This window comes from Sycon ciliatum, chromosome 4 (assembly GCF_964019385.1).
Source record: "Sycon ciliatum chromosome 4, ocSycCili1.1, whole genome shotgun sequence".
In the NCBI taxonomy this organism is placed as follows: Eukaryota; Metazoa; Porifera; class Calcarea; order Leucosolenida; family Sycettidae; genus Sycon; species Sycon ciliatum.
In genome coordinates, this window is record NC_088646.1 from 30,207,137 (window position 1) to 30,228,095 (window position 20,959).

At 45.7% G+C, this 20,959-nt stretch overlaps 2 protein-coding genes across 3 annotated transcripts; one reads left to right on the top strand and one right to left on the bottom strand.

The window, feature by feature from the left end:
• The first annotated feature begins 223 nt into the window (after positions 1–223).
• Positions 224–3,022, top strand: LOC135815540 (heat shock cognate 71 kDa protein-like). Its single transcript, XM_065328856.1, has one exon. The coding sequence runs from the start codon at positions 643–645 to the stop codon at positions 2,533–2,535; it is 1,893 nt and encodes a 630-aa protein (XP_065184928.1). The 5' UTR covers positions 224–642; the 3' UTR covers positions 2,536–3,022.
• LOC135815542 (centrosomal AT-AC splicing factor-like) lies at positions 2,957–20,888 on the bottom strand. 2 transcript variants are annotated; one of them, XM_065328860.1, is made up of 15 exons: positions 20,590–20,888; positions 16,321–16,481; positions 14,929–15,036; positions 11,440–11,500; positions 11,120–11,176; positions 10,249–10,355; positions 9,790–9,834; positions 8,867–8,976; positions 8,515–8,573; positions 8,118–8,151; positions 7,700–7,749; positions 6,173–6,233; positions 5,706–5,841; positions 4,167–4,217; positions 2,957–3,714 (listed from the first exon to the last, which is right to left on the bottom strand). In XM_065328860.1, exons 1-15 carry the CDS (start codon positions 20,719–20,721, stop codon positions 3,642–3,644), a joined length of 1,245 nt encoding a protein of 414 aa, XP_065184932.1. In that variant the 5' UTR covers positions 20,722–20,888; the 3' UTR covers positions 2,957–3,641. The 2 variants fall into 2 exon arrangements, with proteins under 2 accessions (XP_065184932.1, XP_065184931.1); XM_065328859.1 differs by having other exon boundaries at positions 10,249–10,358.
• Positions 20,889–20,959: the final 71 nt, after the last annotated feature.

The following is a 20,959-nucleotide window of genomic DNA, read 5'->3' on the forward strand; positions in this document are numbered from 1 at the left end:
AGTGCAGGCCGGCGCCAGGCCAGCAGGCATGGTGCCCGAAGAGGGGATTCCCCATACAATCCCGGGTGCGTGTGTGTTGACTGTTGTGCTGTCGCCAATGTCGGGAACAATCCAGAAACTGAACGAATCATCTTGACAGAACTACCGTCCTTGGACAGACATCGCCCCGTTCAGTCGTGCTTCAGTCGACTCTTTCCAAGACAGCCTAGACTGCTGCTGTGCTGTTCCAACAATGTTGCGAATCATACATTTTCCAGAAACTTCTCTAACTTACGAACTGGTTCTTGATGCCACTTTTTTTCTCGAGCAGAAGTCTCGACGACGAAGTTAGTTTCTCGTCCTCTCAGGAATTGCTATCTAGTGTACTATAAAGGCAGCTATGACTTGGGAACAGCCACAGATTATAGCTCGAAGCTTGGAAGAAGTGTGGTGGACAGGTGCAAGAGGAAGACAGTTTAGGGACTTCGATGACGCTGGTTGATACCGTCAGTGGCTAGTGGATTTGGCAGCGAACAGCATTGTCTGACTCGGATAGTAGACTGTATAGTGTGACTAGGCGGTGGCGGTGTCGTAACTTACTACACTTTTTGTAAGTCAGTGACAGTTGTTTGAATCTACCAGTGAACGTGATTCAGCTCCAAGATGAAGCCCAAGACTGCAATCGGAATCGACCTGGGCACGACGTACTCGTGTGTCGGTGTCTATGAGCACGGCAAGGTGGAGATCCTGGCGAACAGCCAGGGCAATCGCACCACACCCAGCTATGTTGCCTTTTCGGACACGGAGCGTTTGATTGGCGACCCAGCCAAGGACCAAGTAGCTCGCAATCCCAAAAATACAATTTTCGATGCCAAGCGGCTGATTGGACGTCAATTCACCGATGCTGCCGTTCAGAAGGACATGAAGCATTGGCCATTCCAAGTAGTCAATGCCAATGGCCAGCCCAAGCTGCAAGTAGAGCATCAGGGAGAGACCAAAGTTCTGTCACCGGAGGAAGTGAGCTCTATGGTGCTGAGTAAGATGAAGGAGACTGCGGAGGCGTACCTCGGAAGTGGTGTGACAGATGCAGTGATCACCGTGCCAGCGTACTTCAACGACTCGCAGCGCCAGGCGACGAAGGACGCCGGCCGCATTGCCGGCCTGAATGTCCTGCGCATTATCAACGAGCCTACAGCCGCTGCACTGGCGTACGGCCTCGACAAGCAAGATAATGCCGAGCAGAACGTGCTGGTGTATGATCTTGGCGGTGGTACGTTTGATGTGTCAGTTCTATCCATCGACGGCGGGCTGTTTGCAGTCAAATCGACGGCTGGTGACACACACCTGGGTGGTGAGGACTTTGACAACAGGCTGGTGGATCATTTCGTGGCCGAGTTCAAGCGCAAGCACAAGCAAGACTTGTCCAGCGATGCACGTGCCCTGCGCCGACTACGAACGGCATGTGAGCGAGCCAAGCGAACTCTGTCAAGCAGCACTGATGCCTCTCTGGAGATAGACTCGCTCTACCGTGGCATAGACTTCTACAGCAGAATAACCCGTGCAAGGTTCGAGGAGCTGTGTGCTGACCTTTTCCGTTCAACCCTGGATCCAGTCGAGAGAGCACTGAATGATGCCAGGATGAGCAAATCCGACATCCATGAAGTCGTATTGGTCGGTGGCTCAACGCGCATTCCCAAGGTCCAGAAATTGCTTCGTGACTACTTCAATGGCAAGGAGCTGAACAAGGGAATCAACCCGGATGAAGCCGTCGCCTACGGTGCTGCTGTTCAAGCCGCCATCCTGTCTGGCGTGAGAGATGAACGTGTGGACTCGGTGGTCCTGGTTGATGTGGCACCATTGTCGCTTGGAATCGAGACGGCCGGAGGTGTTATGACCACGCTGATCAAGCGCAACACCACGGTTCCGACTCGGGCGAGTGAGACGTTCACAACGTACGCCGACAGCCAGCCCGCCGTCACCGTGCAGGTGTACGAAGGTGAACGGGCCATGACCAAGGACAACCACCTGCTGGGCCGCTTCGAGCTGACTGGCATCCCACCTGCACCCCGCGGTGTGCCGAAGATCGACGTTAGCTTTGACATTGACGCCAACGGAATCCTGCATGTCACAGCTAAAGACCAGAGCAGCGGCCGATCAAGTGACATCTGCATTACCAATGAGAAGGGTCGCCTGAGCAAGGCCGACATCGAGAGAATGGTAGCGGAAGCAGAGCAGTTCCAGCAAGCCGATGATGCGCAGAGGGAGCGTGTGGCTGCTCGCAATCAGCTGGAGAGCTATGCTTTCAACGTTCGCTCAGCAATGTCGGACAGTGCTTCCAAACTGAGTGCTGATGAAGTGAAGAAGGTAACGAGTGCAACACAAGACGCTCTTGACTGGCTAGAGAAGAATCAGCTGGCGGAGAAAGAGGAGATTGAGCATCGGATGAGTGACTTGCAGCAGCTGTGCTCCCCAATCATGGCCAAACTGCATGGCGGAGCAGACAACAACGGTAAAGAACCATCCACCCAAGGTCCGAACGTGGAGGAAGTGGATTGAACAACACAATTAAGTGCAGCATAGAAGATAGCCCTACCGATGCCAGGCATTGGACTTTTAGCATACCACGGACAGTTTGGCAAAAAGTTTAAAGATATGATACTATAATTATGCACTTGATTTCTTCTAATTTGCTGACCTTTGCACACATTGTTTACTTCGTTGAATTATTTTGCCTGGTGCCTTGCGACTACAGTTGCAAAATAAGTTGTTTGTGTTGATAGCATGCAATGTACATGTACTTGAAGTATTCCATAGTTTGCCACATATGCCTTGCTAGCCCATACCTAAGCCTCAATCATTAATTTGACTCAATGCTATCCTCCAAGAAGCGTTTTTCGACTGAACGATTTATTTACATCGATTAAAGCCTGCATGCATCTCAGCTGTTTGAATATGCACAATACTATAATGGCCATGATTGTTTTACAAAACGTAGACACCGTTGAAGCCAAAATACAACTTAATTAAAGTCATTGAAACACAAGGTTCAGGAAGTGAGACATCAGTAATGCTACAAATTATTGAAAGAGGGATTGCATCATGCCACTCTGGGAAGTCAGCTACACTCTCACTCACCACTGTATTAAACTACAAGTAAAAAAAGACCACAGTATTATAAACTAATACTGACTGATCAATCTCTCAAATTAATACCAGAGAGAACACTTTTTAATTCTCAGCAAGATATACAAGCAAAGAGACTCAGGGAAATGGTGAACACATTCCAGTAACCTTTTCAGGAAGTGAAAACCTGGTACAATGATAAACAAGCTGTGCCAGGACTCAAGAAGGCCTACAGACTCAATGGGGGAGGGGAATGGCATCAATTTATCATGATCCTGATATAAGCGCTTTGAAGTATATGTCTGTTATCAATCGTAGATTACGCTGAACTCAATTACCCAACATCAATGCGTGGTTAAAAAGAAGCTAAAAACCCTGCAGTAGCTTGTACAGTTTGGCACAGGAGGTGGGTGAAGTACTTTCTGTCATATCAGCTGTTGGGGTCCACTAGGTCATATAAGCATACTATCATAATTATGCAAACAAAACGGTCAAGACGAGCAGGAAGAGAGTCGACACAGGGTCAGCTCAACGGCATGTCAATCCCGGTGTCTTCTCTTTCTACTCCCTTTACGTTGTTGCCGATGCTGTAATTCCTTGTAGAATTCCCTCCTGAAGGAACACGAGCACGACACCATGCCAGATTGCGATGGGACACATACGTTGAAGACACGATATACCGCTACTCTGGTGTTGTACATAGGAGCCGCAGCAGACATTTACACATCATCACCTAACATTTCTGGCAGCTGGTCAGCGCATACCATTGTGGCGGTTTATCATCCATGTCGAAACAGTCAGGGATGAAGCCCAATGGTAAAGGTATATGCATAAGGGTGCATGGCAGCCAGGACCACTCACATCTCAAATGGCAGGAGCAGTGTGGTCGGTGCTCATGACAAATCAAACGCAAGAGACCAGAGAACAAGAGAACATGCAATGCTACAGCAGCAGCAGTAGCAGAGAAATGACAGCTATGCCAATGCAAGCATGCAAGCATGCACGTACAACTACAGACTAGTAGCCAGCCTCGAAAACATGGCAACAACCGAAGAAAAACTTACTTTGTGTCTGAGCGAGCCCCATGGTTGTACACACGTCCAAAATTCGGCAGCCTGAAGTCAAACAACAAGCAATGCTTCATTTTCCTTTTTATTTCAGGCAAAGCAGACCAGTTACCACCAGACAGCGTGATTTCTGGGGTATAAGCTGCTTTTCTATTGAGAAATAGGCTGGACATCTGCACTGAGGCTTACAACCCTGCCAGTTAATAGGCAGTTATGTGACATTTCGCCTCCAAGAGAGAGAGAGAGAGAGAGAGAGAGAGAGAGAGAGAGAGAGAGAGAGAGAGAGAGAGAGAGAGAGAGAGAGAGAGAAGAGAGAGAGAGAGAGAGAGACAGAGAGAGAGAGAGAGAGAGAGAGACAGAGAGACAGAGAGAGACAGAGAGAGATAGAGAGAGAGAGACAGAGATAGATAGATAGAGAAAGAGAGAGAGGGAGAGAGAGAGAGAGAGAGAGAGAGAGAGAGAGAGAGTGCACAGCTATAAAGTTGAACAGGACATCAAACTTTCAAGGCAGGGGTACCGTCAATACCCAGGGATAACGGTATGAAACACACAAGCATGGAGGCCTGGGCCCATCCCTTCAAAATTTAGACTATGGCCTGCATCAGTGGTGGTGATGGTACAGTACTACTAATCTCAGTGACTATCTCTTAATTTGCTAAATCCTATATATAGGATTTTGGTCATATTTTTCAACTCAAAATGGGTGTGGCATGAGCATAGGGAAACGTATGTGACCAATTCTTCCGCGTTAGGTCTTAGTCGATATGGAGAGTTGAATAAGATATATTTTTCAAATACTAACATCTAAGGCTCATCTCCTTGCGCAATATTTCTAAGGCCTGTGCCCTATTTTTTGAACCCTATATATAGGATTTGAGATTTTACTGGACCTTGTTTATCCTTAAAATTGGTAGTTTCACGACGGCATGTGCGATATGTCGTCATGAAACCACCCCGTGCCACACCTGTTATGTTCTTTTGCACATTCACTGCTTCAGTCCTTCCCATGACACCAGCTGAACAATGCTGCTCAAAATTCCAATCCTTGCTCAAAATGGGTATTCATGATGTCCTATGAATCAGAAAAAGTAAACATTCATGCCTCAAACATATTTACAGCTTCTAATAAAACCATTATGCTCTTATTATGAGTCATGAATGACTCATGATGACCAATAACAACGGCATAAAGGTCACGCATTTTCAAATCCTATATATAGGACTTTTGCCCAGCAAATTAAGAGATAGCTGCAACACACAGGGTTTACCGACTATACTACAAGTACTACGGTAACACTACTATGGTACAGTGCCCTTCTGAACTCGCAACCTAATGGTATTTTAAGGAACTTATTGTACATGCATTTTTGGGAGCAGTATAATTATTATTAAAAGGTGGGTCCTCTCTTCTGGACTACCGAGGACCCAACACTGACAATTACTCGAGGCAAGAGAACCTGTTTCTCTCTGAGTCTCTATCTACATGGTTGTATAAGCAACCTGCACCAAGCAAGAGGATACAGCAATACCACTTACCACAAAGGGTCATTAGCTTCGGAGCCAGATGCAATGCCACCCGCTGCGGCACTGGGCATACCTTGGCGAATCATGGCATTCACATGATCGGCACCAACGCGCTTAGGGTTGCTGCTTGCAAACTGCTGGCGGTACGCTACAACAAGCAAGGTATGTGTGCGTGTGCGTGTGTGTGTGTGTGTGTGTGTGTGTGAGAGAGAGAGAGAGAGAGAGAGAGAGAGAGAGAGAGAGAGAGAGAGAGAGAGAGAGAGAGAGAGCATGATAATGCATGTCAGTGAAATAAAAGTACTCACACAGCAAAGCTAACCATCATGTGAAAAAATCTTGTCCTATCTACAAGGGACATGATCGGTTGCCTGAAAACTAAATGAACAGGTTGCAAAACTTGCCAGAAAACTGTCAATAAGAGACCTACTTCTATTCTAAACCAAACACCAAGGGAGAACTGCAACTTGCAAGCCACATACCATGCTGCTGAAAGTCCTCCAATGAGGGGCCAATCGCCGTAGCCTGCGCAGCATCTCCAGCCTACAACACACAGTACAGGTACCACAGTAGTTACACGCCGAGGCCGAGGATACGTTCCCCAAATCAGAAGTACTCCTTGAACAGCATTCTCCTACCCTGTCAACGCTTGATATTACGCTCCCGAAATCAAGTTCTGGCGCATGCACACATAGTCTGAGCGAAACCTAAGCACAGCACTATCAAGAGTAGATAAACAAGAGTGTGCAACTTGCGGATGGGTTCGCCCACGCGGAATTTCTTGTCGACGTAATCTTTTCTACGACGCACGCGCCGCGAGTCTTTTAGGGAAGTTTTGCCTCGTGCATTTGGCCAGGTTTTACAATACTAGGTCGGTGCCCAGTCCGTGCTCTCACACTTCTCTGCGGAAAAATGCGCGTGTTTCTGAAAAAGATGACGTCAATAATAATTTCCGCCGTGGGCCGGGGTATCTGCTTGTGCAGAAGAGATGCGGAGTTGCACAATCTTGTTGATCTACTCTTGGCACTATGCATAGAGCATTGCTGTATGTGTAATTCTTACATGACACGTGATCGTTGCCGGGGCCATGGCCAATAGGCGATCTTCCCGCCGCGGGCATAATCAGGCCATCAGGACCGTTTGACGTCATTTCGAGAATAATTTTTCGACCTTTCCACTTTTGACCTTCCCTAATATGTTGCTTCGCGCTGTAAGAAATCAAATCAAGCACGCTCTGTCTGTCATGATGGCTGAATCTTGACCTTGCCTGCAGCCCTCGGGCCTACGGCCTTTGGGCTGCAGGCTCGGGCAAGATTCAGCCATCATGACCCCCTGAGCGTGCTTGATTACATACATCAGGAAGAATAGTTCGGCACTAAGCACTAATAGTTCATGCCAGGTTCATTTGGTCCTTCCATTCATATTAGCACACAATTTAATACGTTTCTCTTCGGACCAGCGCGCAAGCATCGCGTGGTTTCGTCTGTTACGAAGAAAAACATATTACACTCGGACGTCTCTTACCCGGGCACCTTGGGACCGGGCACTGCCCGTATCTCAGATTTGCCCGTATCTCAGGATAACTCATCTACCATGTATCATAATTATCATTTTTTTGAATAAGTTTATTTGGAATGTATTGCACATGTTCAGAATACAAAAGGAAACCATTGATAAATCGTGTTGATTACATAAGTTGGCAGTGAAAAACAAGCACTTCCACATACGGAAAAAGTTCAAAACCCCCAAAATTCGAAGCATCTGTGCTATAGGAACTAAGCTGAAGGTGCCCGTATCTGAGGCGTCCGGATAAGAGGCGTTTGAGTGTACTACGAAGCAGTTCGCCGTGGCAGAAATGTACGCAGCGGGTAGTAGCGTACAGCTGTAGCTGAACACTCTGGCAGACAAGGGTTGAGGAGCTACTACTCCAAGAAGGACAAAGCATACAGGCAGAGCGTGCCAGGTTTGTACTAACGCAGTGCATTGCTGTTGTGGAAACTTGTACGTACCGCAGAAGATGAATCCAAATTGTCTGGAAGAAGCCAGGGTGGTGTAGCACCTGAAAAAAAAACAATTGCAAGAAGTCGATTTTGTCCCCTGCAGATATGCCACCCGCAGGAAATTGATTGAGCTACGAGTGCGGTGAGCATTTCTTAAAACGCTGCTGAGACGCAATAGGATGTGATCAGCCGCAAACTCATGCTATGAGCTAAACATCTAAATTGCTTCTGCCTTTTGATCATATCCATGAAAAATGTTCATCTCCCATTAAAAAGAAGATAACAGGACATGTAATACTTGAAAAAGAAGTATTTATACTGAAGTACACCGTCTAGCAGAGAACGGAATGGGAAGACAGAGACCAAGGAAGACATGCCAATACAGTGGGAAGCCGGCAGCATATATGAGACACTCTAGGAGCCTTACCGGTGTGGACATTGCCTTTCAAACCTTTTACAACCTGCAGTAGAGGATAAAGCAAGGCAGAAAAAGGGGCAGTAAGAATAACACAGAGTATCAAGCAACATTTCGGAGAATGAAGTCCATCAAGATAGTAGCCAGCCAAGCCAACCAACGGCTCAGTTGGTAAAAGTTTCTTCAAATGTAGTGTGTGCGTGTCAATGGTGTGTGTGTGTGCGCGCGTGTGTGAGTGTGTGTGTGTGTGTGTGTGTGTGTGTGTGTGTGCGTGCGTGTGTGTATGTGTGTGTGTGTGTGTGTGTGTGTGTGTGTGTGTGTGTGTGTGTGTGTGTGCACGCTCGGGACTAATCCTGTCATGCCATGGTGCATTGCAGTGCGCTGCAGTGCATTGTACTGCATTGCTTACAGGCTTGGCAATACGTGTCATGCCAGACGCCACTCCGATTTCCCCGTCGCCACCCGCCTCTGCAGCAATCAAACGGAAGCAACAAGATACAGCAGCGGGAAAACAGTATGTGAATATAGTGGCACAGCGACGACAAGATAATGCCCACTACGAGCATCCTAAAAACCCAAAAATGAACTTTTCGTTAATCGGCAGGGCTCGTGCCGACAAATCTGGATAAACCAGTGCCCTGGACAACATTTCGCTGAAAGCCAATCTAAATGGTGTTTGTTGCAAGCAGGAACGTTCAAATACTGCGCGAGGAAGAAAGGAAATACTTTGCACCCAGAACTTGCTTGTGCTGTCTCTGTACCTGGTTGTTGGATGGGTGGTGGCATAGATCTACAGGACGATGCTACGCCGTGCGTCACAGTAGGCTGGCGGCGATCCACAGACCATTGCAGAAGCTGATCAGAACCAGGTCTGGTGGAAACAGAGGACAAGGACAAAGACACACACACATAAAATACTTACAAGTCCAAGACTGTACTGATGAGTGCTTATACTCGAGTGCCATCAAATGATACAAATGCCCACAAAGTCAAAATACAAAACACAGTACACGTAGCAACAAGTCTAGTCGAGAGCCAAACTGAATTGACTGCCAATAGGAAAATGCTACGCAGCCGGACTCTCGCTGATTACTTCAAAGTACTACTAGTAAGGCCCTCATCAGACTACGTACATAGAACATCCAGTACAAAATCACATAAAACCTAAAAGGCAACATTTTTCCATGCCTGCTTTCAGACTACACATTTTACATGCAATATACAGGCAACCTTTGACCCTACGAAATTGCGCAAGGGGCCTGGGATGTGTGAAAGCAGCGGACAGTCGTACCCGGGTACAAAGTTCGTACAACTGCCTGGTGAAAGTACGATAAATGCAGGAAAGTTGCCTTGTACAAGGGTTGGCACCCTGCCTGAAAGGATTGGGCAGCTTTTTAGGCTTCCCGCCAGATTCTTGTTGTTGTCCTGGAAACTTCTATGTAAATGTGACTTATAGGCTGTTTTGTACCTAGTCTGAAGAGGGCCTAAGAGAAGCACAATAGCAATCCCTACATGTATTGGTGGTTGGCAAGGGAAAGTCCCCAACTACATGATTGTATTGGTAGTTGACAAGGGAAACTACAGTGTAGTTCACCGAAGTTACAATGTAACGAGTAACACAAGCCTAAAGTCAGTCACAGCAATCCCGGCAAGGTTACACTTCGAAGTACACGAAGCAACTTACGGATACTTGACTATTCCACCGCCCCATACACGCTGCCCATCATGCCTGTTGGAATTATGACAGAGCAGAACATGAACCGGCGAATAACTCTCAAATATTGTATAATGTACTTGCATCCACCGGGAAACAGCCAATATCTGAACGAAAATTATTCCACTCCTCAAGAACTACCTGTGCGTGTACGTGTTGCAAATAGGACAATACAATTATTGTCAACAAATTGAGACCTCCAACAAGATGAACGATCAAATAGGTTTGACACACATACACACACACACACACACACACACACAACACAACACACACGCACACATCTACAAACGCACACGCACACACACGCACGCACGCACGCACACACGCGCGCGCACACACACACACACACACACATCTACAAACACAAACACACGCACGCAGAGAGTCGCTAGCATTTCGTGAAGCACACAAGGCTCCACAACTGACCATCCAGTTGGGTTCTGCAGGATTCCAAACGAGTTTGTCACTGTACGGTAGGCTGGCTGCGCCATCGTATACTCTGCTGCCATGGGGTTACACAATGCTGCTGTTGGCTGCTAAATACAAGAACCGGAGCAACACAGACACGTGTAAGCAAGGACGATGATGAGCCAAACCATCAGCTGTCCTGGTGTCAAATAGCCCGACACAGGAGGGTTTCAGCCAGGCACCAACGCCAGCAGTGCCTGTGGATGACACCACAAAGGGCTATGCTGTGTCAAGGAATAAGACCTGTTATCACTGTGTGCATGTCCTGATGTCTAGAAGGTGATCACTGATCACTGATCAGTGCCTGGAGGCTCAGCATCACTGGAAAACATGACACGCACTTCACATCCCTGGGCTCGTCAAATTCACCCAGGACAATTTCAAAGGCCTTGTAAAGTTGTGCTACTGCATTCTATCTAGTTCTCTGGTCTTACTGTATCATGCATGTCCTTGGTGAAAATTTCGATTATATATTCTGCCCTTCCGCACAAGACTCAGGCTAGGTGAGTTTCGCTCCGAACAAAATTAATAAAATACGTCTATGTGTATCGTACCAGGTGATCAGCCATGGCTTTACAACAGAAACCATGCACTGCCCTCTCCACTGTGAAAAGCTAGACCTGATACACTGACACATGCAGTACGTCATATAGAGCTAGCACGAGCCATTTAGGAATGGCTTAGCTCTGCAAGCACACGCCCATACTTCATGACAGTAAACCAAGGTGCACACAGGCAGCAGTAGCATCATGATATCACCACAGTTGCCCAACAATAACGCGGCACACAACACATTAATGTGGATACTGTCTTCCTTGGAACAACGTGCCTGCATTTTAGAGGCATCCTGCCATATTTTCTCCTGACTGGTGATGTACTGCGCTTCCTGACAACACAAAGTAAAAAATAGCAAAATCGACACGCAAACGCACGCACGCACGCATGCACGCACACACACACATCAGATGATGGTAAAGAAACGTCCTCCAGCACCACTACAAAGAATATCTCATGCGGTCCGAGCACACACAATGTCACTCGGTGCAATGAGTGTGGCTACAGGGCAATGCAATTCGGGCATGAACAGAATCTGATACTAGTACAGGAAAGCATCTCGTCATAGGAAGGTGCAAAACAGAACCAGTGTACCTTGCTGCGAACATCATCGTGCTGCAACTTCTCTGTAGCCTCCCTTACAAGCTCAAGATAGCTGAAAGAGATGAAGGAATACATACGCACACAAACGCACGCATACGCACACAAGCATACAAATGTCTGTACACACATTCATGCAGCTGTGTGATAGTGTTTCGCACAGTTAAATGTCTGTACACACATTCATGCAGCTGTGTGATAGTGTTTCGCACAGTTAAATGTCTGTACACACATTCATACAGCTGTGTGATAGTGTTTCGCACAGTTAAATGTCTGTACACACATTCATACAGCTGTGTGATAGTGTTTCGCACAGTTAAATGTCTGTACACACATTCATGCAGCTGTGTGATAGTGTTTCGCACAGTTAAATGTCTGTACACACATTCATACAGCTGTGTGATAGTGTTTCGCACAGTTAAATGTCTGTACACACATTCATACAGCTGTGTGATAGTGTTTCGCACAGTTAAATGTCTGTACACACATTCATGCAGCTGTGTAATAGTGTTTCGCACAGTTAAATGTCTGTACACACATTCATGCAGCTGTGTAATAGTGTTTCGCACAGTTAAATGTCTGTACACACATTCATGCAGCTGTGTGATAGTGTTTCGCACAGTTAAATGTCTGTACACACATTCATGCAGCTGTGTAATAGTGTTTCGCACAGTTAAATGTCTGTACACACATTCATGCAGCTGTGTAATAGCGTTTCGCACAGTTAAATGTCTGTACACACATTCATGCAGCTGTGAATAGCGTTTCGCACAGTTAAATGTCTGTACACACATTCATACAGCTGTGAATAGTGTTTCGCACAGTTAAATGTCTGTACACACATTCATGCAGCTGTGTAATAGTGTTTCGCACAGTTAAATGTCTGTACACACATTCATGCAGCTGTGAATAGCGTTTCGCACAGTTAAATGTCTGTACACACATTCATGCAGCTGTGAATAGTGTTTCGCACAGTTAAATGTCTGTACACACATTCATGCAGCTGTGAATAGCGTTTCGCACAGTTAAATGTCTGTACACACATTCATGCAGCTGTGTGATAGTGTTTCGCACAGTTAAATGTCTGTACACACATTCATGCAGCTGTGAATAGCGTTTCGCACAGTTAAATGTCTGTACACACATTCATGCAGCTGTGTGATAGTGTTTCGCACAGTTAAATGTCTGTACACACATTCATGCAGCTGTGTAATAGTGTTTCGCACAGTTAAATGTCTGTACACACACATTCATGCAGCTGTGTAATAGTGTTTCGCACAGTTAAATGTCTGTACACACATTCATGCAGCTGTGTAATAGTGTTTCGCACAGTTAAATGTCTGTACACACACATTCATGCAGCTGTGTAATAGTGTTTCGCACAGTTAAATGTCTGTACACACATTCATGCAGCTGTGTAATAGTGTTTCGCACAGTTAAATGTCTGTACACACATTCATGCAGCTGTGTAATAGTGTTTCGCACAGTTAAATGTCTGTACACACATTCATGCAGCTGTGTAATAGTGTTTCGCACAGTTAAATGTCTGTACACACATTCATGCAGCTGTGTAATAGTGTTTCGCACAGTTAAATGTCTGTACACACATTCATGCAGCTGTGAATAGCGTTTCGCACAGTTAAATGTCTGTACACACATTCATGCAGCTGTGTGATAGTGTTTCGCACAGTTAAATGTCTGTACACACATTCATGCAGCTGTGTGATAGCGTTTCGCACAGTTAAATGTCTGTACACACATTCATGCAGCTGTGTGATAGCGTTTCGCACAGTTAAATGTCTGTACACACATTCATGCAGCTGTGTGATAGTGTTTCGCACAGTTAAATGTCTGTACACACATTCATGCAGCTGTGTGATAGCGTTTCGCACAGTTAAATGTCTGTACACACATTCATGCAGCTGTGTGATAGTGTTTCGCACAGTTAAATGTCTGTACACACATTCATGCAGCTGTGTAATAGTGTTTCGCACAGTTAAATGTCTGTACACACATTCATGCAGCTGTGTGATAGTGTTTCGCACAGTTAAATGTCTGTACACACACATTCATGCAGCTGTGTGATAGTGTTTCGCACAGTTAAATGTCTGTACACACACATTCATGCAGCTGTGTAATAGTGTTTCGCACAGTTAAATGTCTGTACACACATTCATGCAGCTGTGAATAGCGTTTCGCACAGTTAAATGTCTGTACACACATTCATGCAGCTGTGAATAGCGTTTCGCACAGTTAAATGTCTGTACACACATTCATGCAGCTGTGTAATAGTGTTTCGCACAGTTAAATGTCTGTACACACATTCATGCAGCTGTGTGATAGTGTTTCGCACAGTTAAATGTCTGTACACACATTCATGCAGCTGTGTGATAGTGTTTCGCACAGTTAAATGTCTGTACACACATTCATGCAGCTGTGTAATAGTGTTTCGCACAGTTAAATGTCTGTACACACACATTCATGCAGCTGTGTAATAGTGTTTCGCACAGTTAAATGTCTGTACACACATTCATGCAGCTGTGTAATAGTGTTTCGCACAGTTAAATGTCTGTACACACATTCATGCAGCTGTGTAATAGTGTTTCGCACAGTTAAATGTCTGTACACACATTCATGCAGCTGTGTGATAGTGTTTCGCACAGTTAAATGTCTGTACACACATTCATGCAGCTGTGTGATAGTGTTTCGCACAGTTAAATGTCTGTACACACATTCATGCAGCTGTGTAATAGTGTTTCGCACAGTTAAATGTCTGTACACACATTCATGCAGCTGTGTAATAGTGTTTCGCACAGTTAAATGTCTGTACACACATTCATGCAGCTGTGTAATAGTGTTTCGCACAGTTAAATGTCTGTACACACATTCATGCAGCTGTGTAATAGTGTTTCGCACAGTTAAATGTCTGTACACACATTCATGCAGCTGTGTAATAGTGTTTCGCACAGTTAAATGTCTGTACACACATTCATGCAGCTGTGTAATAGTGTTTCGCACAGTTAAATGTCTGTACACACATTCATGCAGCTGTGTAATAGTGTTTCGCACAGTTACAGCTCTCTGAGTTGTATGCCCTGACTGATATTAACAAAATGCTTTCTTGTTGTTCACTAGACGTCAGGATTGTAAGCGTGGCGCTTTGCCCGCCTTCAAGTTTCGGCTGCTCCCTTTCCAAATCAACAGCGCCACTGTACAATGCATGATTTGACTTAGCCCCCCCCCCCCGCGCAGGATGCATTGCATCTACTAGAGCAAAAACAAATTGAAAAAACATCACGGTTCGTGTGAGACTTTAGACGTCGAGTTTTTAGCATCTGTGGGAACGCCACCACCCTCAAGGATCAAGGCGCAAATGTAGCTCCTAAAGCAGTGGCATGGATTCAGCAAATGGGATTTTCGGTCTTTGGCCACTTTGGTGGCGGGTCTCATCTACTGGAGCCTATAACTGCGATAATATCTTACCTGACTAACAGCGAATTCTCCAGAATGAGCTTTGACAGGGCAGCTTTCTCAACCACAAACACACCATGACGCTGGCAAAAGGTCTTTGAGTTCTTGGCATGGTCGTCACTGCAAAGACGAGCAGAAGGCAGCAAGCGTTAAATCAATCACCAATTAACTGTGTTCAGTAGTGCACAATGCATCCCCAAGTATTATCCCAAACATGATTGCACATTGAGAAATGATTGGTCAGTAGTCTGTAAATATACAAATGCACAGACCTACTGCATGTGTCATATCGGCCTCGGCAGCTGACGGGTTCTCCCGGGCTGTGCGACGAACTTCCCCGGGTTGTACGACGAACTGACTACTCTGCCGGTGCTAGTTACATGTTGGGTGAACGTGTTCCCCTCGTGAGCGCGCGTTTGTACGGCAGTTGTCTTTTGTATCTACTTGTCACTTTTATCAATGCATGGGCCGCGGGATGTTGTATCTGCTAACTGTCTTATCGTATACGCTGGCTGTTTAGTTAATTCATAAATAATACGCATTTCTCCTTGTCTTCTCCCATTGGTCAATTCTGCATAGCAACAAGCTCTCTATGGTCTGATTGGTTGGGTTTTCCCGCCTTTGCTACTCCTTTGTGTAACTCGATCCTTTTTGTTATCATATAACCCCTGCTGCTTCTGATCAAAAGAACCAACCTTCCTTCGACCTTCACTCTTGAATCGAGCTGGAATCATAGTGACTCTCAACCTTATTCGAATGACCAAGGTGAGCGTGTGTGGCTGAATGGATACTTGGATCAACTATATTGGTTGATGACCTGGTGGGGTTACTACGGCAATGCGAATGTATATGTTGTAGCCTTGAGATCGGTATTGTGTATGTCCGGCATGACACATGTATACGCATACATTAGAATACAGCCCACGGGTCGAGTGCGGATAATACATCTGGCAACTGGCAATACTGCATGAAAAACAACGACTGCTCGATCCCTATCGCAAGGGATTCTGTACAATTAGCAGTGAATAACAATGCATAGCCTTTCTCTGGTCGCCAAGGTTACGTATTACCAGGCAAATATTACCAGGCAAATATTACCAGACAAATATTACCAGGCAAATATTACCAGGATTCGATCTGCGTAGGGATAGCCAAGGGCAAGCAAACAAGACATTGCCCCTGTACAGGAAACGTTGACTGGGATTGTGTTGGTGAGTGCTCCCATCTTTCACACATAAAAATTAACATTTAAATTTAAAATTCGTGGGAGAGTCAGTCAGACTGACTTTCCACGTCAGTAGGAATGCCACTACCCTCAAGTATCAAGGTGCAGATGCAGCTCCTAAAGTGATGGGCAGTGACTAGACATTGGTCAGCAATTAGACAAGTAGACATGCCTCTAACCTGCCCATATGGGCCAATGTTCCTCCGTTCACGATGGAGGACTCTCCGTCGGTGATATGCTTCTCAACCCGGCTCGCGCAGGGGTGGCACCAAAAGGCGTCGGATGCAATCTCGCCATCCACAACGTGTGGCTTCTTTAAATCTTTCCGGGCTGTGTCAAGCTGAAGTCAAAGAGCACATGGTGGTGCACATCTATGATTACATTACATGCATCGGATGTTGGAAGATTGAAATTAAGCCGACCAGTGGTCATAGACTCATACTCATACATGTACCTTTCTCCAGGGGCGTAGCTGGTCCCCCTTTTAGAGGGTGCACGGCCGCATATGGGTAGGATGGCTGGTGCATGTCATTCACGGTCATTATAATGTATGCTAAACCTGGGTCGAAATTTTTAGGGGGCACATGCGCCTCCCCCCCCCCCCCCCCCCCCCCCCCCCCCGTGCCCCGTGCAGGCTACGCACCTGCTCTCCTTTCCTCTCATCGCTTTCATTCCATCTCGCCTCCCTCTACAACTCGCAGACGAGGTGGTGGTATGTCCTTCAGTGTGTGCTAGTGGTGCCTGTCATCTTATGTCACCCCACCCAGTTCGCATGTGTGCACGTCATACTTGTAACTATTGGCGCACATCATACACTCGCTATAAGTAAGTTACCCTTGCAGCAGCCTACTGTAAAACGGGTAACGTTTGCGACAATAAATGTTTGCGTTTTACAAATAGAGACTGGTTTGCGCTGTTTAATGTTTGCGAGTCGTTCTACAGTCGTTCTACACAGTCGAGTCAGTCCTTGCACTGAACTTTACATGGCGCGAGTTTGCGTTGTTCAAAGTTTGCGATTCGGGGCCTCTCGCAAAATTCGCAAACATGTTTACGTCGCAATAGTTACCCGTTTTACAGTATATCAAACGCATCCTAGGACATTGTAGTCAGTGCTGTCTGATGATCGGCAGCGTGTGAAGCTCCAAGTAACAGCAGCAAGGCTTTATTTACCCTTCTCTATACCTGCTGTGTTCTCAACACAATTGCATACTGTATAAGTACAAATTTTCGTTCACGAAATCTTTCGTTAGATCACTCCACCAGCAGGCGTGTTACGTACTAACTTTCGTTTTTGGTCGAGGTCTGTCACCCCGAACGTTCAGAAAGAAACTTTTAAAGTTTGGTACAAACTTTAGTTATTTCGTGCCCCTGACGAATATAGCGAAAGTGAATTCCAAACGAAAATTTGTACTTATACAGTACATGTAGCAGGTGGTAACGCGAACGTGTGAACTTTATAAAATCTTGTAGGACGCATCACGCAGCTTGAACTTTACTCTACTTTATACCTGCAGAGCTTATTACATGAACCGTAGCAAGTTACTAGTAACACACACACATAGGCGCACATGCCTGTGTTCGGATAGGCTCACTCCCACTGACAGGCACATGCTCTTACAGGTGAAGCACTACCAAAGTTCTCATTCGACATGGTTAGCATTTTACCGTTCACGCTAAATCCAACGGTGCTCGTACCCAACACCCAAAATACCGTCGGTTTGGTATCGTTTCGACGATAGGAAGCTCTGTTTAGCGGGAGAATGAAACGGTAAGATTCCAACTAGAGTTACGTCACAAGTCGATCGTTGTGTCAGAAACCGAAATGCTAACCATGTCTTGAAAACACACAAAAAACGGTACAGGTCGACGGTCGAAGTGAGCGTGAATGGTAAAATGCTAACCATGTCTACTATGGCACAATCACAGATAAAATGAAAGCCTACAAACAGCATACAGGAACCATGAAACTGACACCACAAGACCCAGTCAAACACAAAGACTCTGGCAAACAAACTCATGTGCCTATATGTGTGTTACTATGGTGCTACATGAAAAAGGATGCTATGTGTATTCTAAACAATCGACGAGGAGACAATAGTCGTAAAATGGCAATAAATAAGATAAATTGTGCACTGATAACAACAGCAAAAATGAAGAAAGTTAAGTTCCATAACGTTTTCTTGTGACTTTCATCAGTGGAACGCCGTCACATAAAAATATAATAACTAAAACACACACTTATATACATGTGGCTAAGGGCCGGGTTCCACTGCGGCTCCGCTGCCCCGCTGCTCGTCTTTCGCGGCTTGAAACGTCATCATTACCATAGTGACCGCGGCTCGAGCTGGAGCAGCGAGTCCGTGGCTCACCACGAGCTTTTGCTACGATTCTTGACCAAAAACTGCGAGCCGCGGTCGCGGCTCGACCTGTTTCCCGTACTTTGCATTGTTCTGTACGCCAGAATTTTAAAATTCAAATTTTAATTCGTTGCGCAGGCCAGAACACAAGGATTTGTTTGATTTCGCGCGCGCGCAGGCAGGTGAAACGTCATCAAAAAGTGTGGACCACGACCGCGGTACCGCGAAAGGCGAGCGACAGTGGAACCGCGATGCTCCGCTGCATGCAGCCAAGTGTCGCGGAGCAGCGGAGCCGCAGTGGAACCCGGCCCTAATATGGTTTCAGGTAGAAATACAGCAGCCAGCAAGTACAAAAAGCGAAGTTTGCACCTTTGCAATGTGTGAATATAGTGTATGTGAGAAAGGTAGTGGCAGATGAATGTGATACTGTGTGAATGAATGTAATGGTGCGTGTGTATTACTTGAAGAGTGTGAGTGACACAACGTTTTCTTTCTGTTTACATAGCACAGGGTCACGAGTACGAATATACACAGCTTCCAACACCTGCAATTGCTTGAAGAAACGTGCGCAACGAATAACACTAAACCAGGAATCGTCAAACACCTTACGACATTCTGGACTGGACACCAAATGCTTGTACACTGCAGACTTCCTCTTGTCAACATCAAATTCCTCCTCATCACTACTCTCATCCTCCACCTCCACTCCAATGCCGCCGTCCATCCCATCGTCCTCGTATTCGTCATCATCAGTCTCCATCTCCTCGCGACACCGCTTCCCTCTCCTTGATTCGTTCTGTGCCGTGCTTGTGCTTCCTCCTGTGTCTCCTTGCCTTGTGTTCTCCACTTGTCTCAGTCATGCCTCTGCTAGTCTCTTGCTTCTCCTCGGTTCTGCTCTGTTTTCAAGTTGTTCCCCTTCCGCTATTACCGTTGTAGCAACATTCATCTGCCACTACCTTTCTCACATACACTATATTCACACATTGCAAAGGTGCAAACTTCGCTTTTTGTACTTGCTGGCTGCTGTATTTCAACCTGAAACCATATTAGCTACATGTATATAAGTGTGTGTTTTAGTTATTACATTTTTATGTATTTTTTATTTTTATGTATTTTTATGACGGCGTTCCACTGATGAAAGTCACAAGAAAACGTTATGGAACTTAACTTTCTTCATTTTTTGCTGTTGTTATCAGTGCACAATTTATCTTATTTATTGCCATTACAGTTGAACATCGATTATCCGCACATCGACTATCCGACCATTCGATTATCCGTAACAGTTTTTTTGGGCGCACGTGCCGTAGAGTACGCACTGTGCATGTAGTGAGCCATTCAAAAAATACGAAAATTTTGAAAAGTAAAAAGGTCGTGCGGCTAGTAATAACCACTGAAAGTGTGTGAGTGACACTTTTTTCTTATCCGGAACATTTGCCTTATCTGAACACCGCCTGACAGTTGTCTGCCCAGAGGTGGTCGGATAATCGATGTTCAACTGTATGTGTATTCTGAAAATTAATCGTGACAGCAAGAGTAAATAAACCCTCAAGAGTGTGCAACTCCCGCATACCCTGCTGCCTCGACAGAGTCAAGTTGACGTCACTTTTTATGATGCAATGCTCCTTGTACCAGTGATTTACGACATTAGCACGGGATACCCGTATCATACGTTTTTTCTTTGCACTAGCTGGGGCTTTGTCCACCACAGGTTCAGGATGCGCCTGATAATACGTGTACAGTGTGCATAGCATCATAATTAAACATGACGTCAAATTGAAATTCTGTTCGGACAGCACAGCACCCATACTGGAGTTCCACACTCTTGGGGGAGGGGGGGGGGGGGGGGGGGGAGGGGAGGGGGTAATGTGCTCTTGGTGATAGATATAGAACATTTGTAGGATGTACTATACCGATGGTCAGCTATACGCTGGGAATTATGTTAGTTTTGTACAGTGGTTTTCATCTACAGTAATCAAGAACATTGCAAGTTGAGTCTTTCGCCTCTTTTTCCCCTCACCAATGCAACCTGGAAAATGCGATATCACAGCATTATTCCATCCCCTCTAGTAATTTCAAAAGACAACGTCTAACCTTCTTCAGGAAAGGCAAAAACCTGTCACGAACTGACTTCTTGTGTCTGGCAGTGAATGCATGCTTTCGCAGGCCTTCTGCCGGATGAAACCTGCACAGCTCACACCGTTCATCGTCCAGGTCCTCGGCCATCTAGAAAAGCTTCAAATCGCGGCCTACATGATCGTTGCACTAGACCTACACGAACAGTATTGTAGCAAAGGCCTTATGAAATGCTGCAATAAAGATACTCGGCAACTCATACTCATAGTGTGAAGTGACAGAACCAATTACTGAATACAGTGTACATTGTTATTTTTTCAAACAAGCTGTTCAACAAGCATGTATCTCATTAATGCATTCTCAAGCTGTTTGGAAAGAAAAATTTCAT